Genomic DNA, 3,748 nt, shown 5'->3' with positions numbered 1-3,748 from the left:
ACCATCCTCATGGAGACACATCTCAGCATCCCTACAGACACCATCCTCATGGAGACACATCTCAGCATTCCTACAGACACCATCCTCATGGAGACACATCTCAGCATCCCTACAGACACCATCCTTGGTTTTGCTTTTGTCTCTACGATGTTTTCCCACGGCATGAACACCACAGGCGAGTCTGTATTTACTTGAGTACTCTTGTGATGCCTAGAGTAAAAACCACTCAAAGGCTGGAGCTATGCTTTGACTCCCAGTAATCGGAACATAGTAGGAGATCAATAAATCCATGAATGAACAGAAGATTAAACAAACGAACTGTGAAAAAAAAAAAGAAGTCATGTGATGAACTAAATGAATTCCTTATTTACTGGCTACTTGGGACTGCAACTGTCACAGCTCTCCTGCCCTCTGCACAGAGTTGCTGCTGAGCAAATCCAGAAAGGCCGGCTGGACTTATTAAAGGCGGGCTCTGTTTACAAGACTGACGAGCATTATAGAGAACACGCAAACCTCAGGGTGCTTGTGGCCCTGAGGACTCAGGCTGGTTAAGCTGGTGGAAAATCCACGAGGTTGTTAAGGGGGCATGGGGACGACAGTGTTTCTTTTTAATTTCCAGAGGAGGTTGGTAGAACACCCTCCTGGAATGGTGCTGCTCACCCTTCTGGCTCTCTGGATGCTATTATGTTCTCCACAGAACATTAATGGGGAAATAAATCCACTGCCTCTGTCTCGAGGAGGGTGTGTGCGTCATCTCGTGTTGCCCGTTGCCTGGGAAAACAGACGTTAATAAATGAGTGCAGCTAGCCTTGGAAGTGGGACTGGTGCCCTTGGAGTGATAATGAGTACTTCTTCTCTTCCGGAGGGGGAGGCCCAGCATCACTTCCTCCTGCGGTGGCAAAGGGGAGATGGTTAGACAAAGCAGGATAACCTTTTACAGTCCCCAGCAGGACTGAGAAAAAGCTATGACTTGTCACCCCCTCACTGGAGGGACAGAGAAGGACAAACAGGAGAAAACAGGATTTCCTGAGACCTTTGTTGCTCCAGCACAGCTCTGGTATGGATTGTTACCTGCCAGTCCAGATGATGATCATATTGTTTGCCAAAGCAGGGAAACCAGTATGAAGCCAGGGAGGCCAAGTATGGCGTCCCATGATCATCTCTGCTAGCTCCATAGTGACTTTGGCGACAGATCTGATTCTGGAGCTGGTCATGGTGGCACTACCTAAATCATTGCAGCCCAGTACTATGAAAGAGAAGTGGAACACGCCCTCGACTGCCAGAGGGGATGTACCCCCGGCAGGAATTTCAGCTCCTCCTCTTCCTTCACCTTTTGTACTTAACAGAGACAGACTAGCTGTAAGGACCCCCACCAAGACAAGGGACCTTACCAGTTTGTGAGGTTGAGAAGTTCCCTGGGAGAACTAACTAGGGTCAAATGAGTTCATGCATGTTGGAACGGTGTACCTGGAGCGAAAGTGTGGTGTGGCATTGACAGTGCTCTCTGTGTTTGTCATCACTGTGGAACATGTGCATTTTTTGAGCAGGTGGAGAAAGGGGTCCAGGTCATCAAGAATGGAGGTCATCTTAGACCTAAAGATGTGAAGCACTGCTGGCCCTGAGCATAGCTTTTGTTTTGTTTTAGGACTGGAAAGGAAAGGAACAAAGCCGACAGGTACGCGCTGGATTGCCAGGAGAAGGCGTATTGGCTGGTGCACCGAAGCCCTGTGAGTATGGGTTCCCTCTCTCCGCTTATCCCCCACCCCTGCCTCCTGTACTCACCTCAGCACAGCTGTCTCTGGCTTCCCACCTTCTTGTCGCCAAGGAGAATTGGATTAGCTGGAGGATCTGTCCAGCGTGGGCTGCCTTGTGCTGTGTCTTCTTGGTGGGGTCCTTACAGCGTGTCTGTCAGTGAGTGTTAAGTACCAAGCAAACCGGAATCGACTCATCTTTCCTGTGGGTTTGGAATTTTTGTTGTTGACATTTCTTCCTTGGGGAAAGAACATAAGAAGATCTGGGAACACGGATCTCTGGTGAGAGAAAACAAGAGCCGGAGAGCAGACAGAGGTGTCCTGTGCATCTCCAGCTCTTTCTTTTCCTCCCTGGTCCAGGTCAGCATCTGGGAAGGGAGGACGACAGAAGGACTGAGCATGCTCGTGAGCTACTTATTGCTTGGAGTGCCTCACTTCTTTGGCTTTTGGACTTTTTTTTTTTTTTTTTGAGACAGGGTTTCTCTGTATAGCCCTGGCTGTCCTGGAACTCACTCTGTAGACCATGCTGGCCTCGAACTCAGAAGTCCGCCTGCCTCTGCCTCCCAAGTGCTGGGGTTAAAGGCATGCGCCACCACCACCCAGCTTGGACTTCTTTTTATTTTATGTGTATGAATGGTATGTGCACCAGGTGTGTGCCTGGTGCCCTCAGAGGTCAGAAAAGGGTGTCCGGTCCTCTGGTACTGGAGTTACAGATGTTTCTGGATAACACCCGTATGTGGTGCTGGGAGTGGAACCTGGCCCATCCACAAGAGCGTCAGTTCTGTTAACCCATGAGCTGTCTCTACTACCCACCTTTGGGACTTCCAATGACTCCAACTTGGCTCCAAGAGACAGGCTGGCCATGATGGATGCAACCTGTCCCAGCTTGGTATTAGGAGATGGCAATCTCATTTCCCAGCATCCCACTAGAGTTATCTCAGCTGCCTTAGTTTCCCTCTGGGTTACAGGAAGTGGGAGAGGTTGACAGAGACTTAGGAAAGTGAAGCATTCAAAACAAATGTTCTTTCTACTCTTTTGTTGACCTTGCCTCGCAATGACCAGAAATGCTCAGAACAGGAAGTGAACTGAGTCAGGAATGGTGTTAAGGCCTGGCTACTCTCCCTTCAGAGTCTGGCTGGCTTGCCCATCTTTGTCTATCTCCAATAGATTTTTCTTAAGCTGTAGCCACCATGGTGTGAGATTTGAATGTTGTGCTGCTGACGTGAATGTTCTGGACTTGATTCCCAAGTAGCTTGTTTGATTTATCTTTGCTTCGGGGATCCTCTTCAAGAAAAAAAAAAAACTGGTTTTTAGGTTCCTGACCCAGATTCCTGGGGGTTGGCTGTGGATGACTGAGTCCAGAGTCCTAGAGATTCAGAGCCTCCACAGTGGACATTGTGAGCGACAGCTTGTTTTGTGGATTTTTATGTTGCCTAGAAGCAGCTTGTTGAGGTTGAGAGGAAATGGTAGGTTTATGCTTGCTTTCTGAGATGGCCCTGTGCTCCGTGGCACCCAAGTGGAACCATTTTGCATCCTTCCAGAGAGGAGAATGGCTTCCCCACTGTACATGCAGAGAGTCCGTGGTAGGAGTCCACATGCCTGCCATCCTTACAAAGCACCAGTCAGGTTGCCCAGTGAGCTGTGTAGGACTCCCCCATTCCCCGCCTTGGTCACCTTATTCAGAAGGCCCAGAGAAGAGAAATGAGTAACAGATCACCAAGATTTTCCTCAGTTTTCCTGGTGTATGCTCTTAGCCTCTGTCAGGAGAAATGACCAAGTGGCTCTTCACAGCCAGATAAATGAGTCCATGTGATGTGGAGTCTGCACTTCCAACTTTCCTTGTCTCCTTCTCTCATCTCTAGCAGCATGATACCATCTCACCTCAATCACCTCCTTCACTTATCATGTTTTTGCTACTAATACCATGATTACCATCACCACCACCACCACCACCACCACCATCACCACCACTACCACCACCACCACCACCATCACCA

General features: G+C 49.0%; 1 protein-coding gene across 1 annotated transcript in view; it reads left to right on the top strand.

Moving 5' to 3' along the window:
- Positions 1-3,748, top strand: part of Rgs9 (regulator of G protein signaling 9) — a 75,201-nt gene that overhangs the window by 26,898 nt on the left and 44,555 nt on the right. The window contains exon 8 of the mRNA XM_031352426.1: positions 1,646-1,727. Coding sequence (XP_031208286.1) covers positions 1,646-1,727 — 82 coding nt within the window. The remainder of the gene's footprint in view (positions 1-1,645; positions 1,728-3,748) is intronic.

The sequence above is a fragment of the Mastomys coucha genome, unplaced genomic scaffold, assembly GCF_008632895.1.
Source record: "Mastomys coucha isolate ucsf_1 unplaced genomic scaffold, UCSF_Mcou_1 pScaffold5, whole genome shotgun sequence".
NCBI classification, from domain to species: Eukaryota; Metazoa; Chordata; class Mammalia; order Rodentia; family Muridae; genus Mastomys; species Mastomys coucha.
The sequence above is the reverse complement of the archived record's forward strand: the minus strand, read 5'-3'. Positions and strand labels throughout refer to the sequence as shown.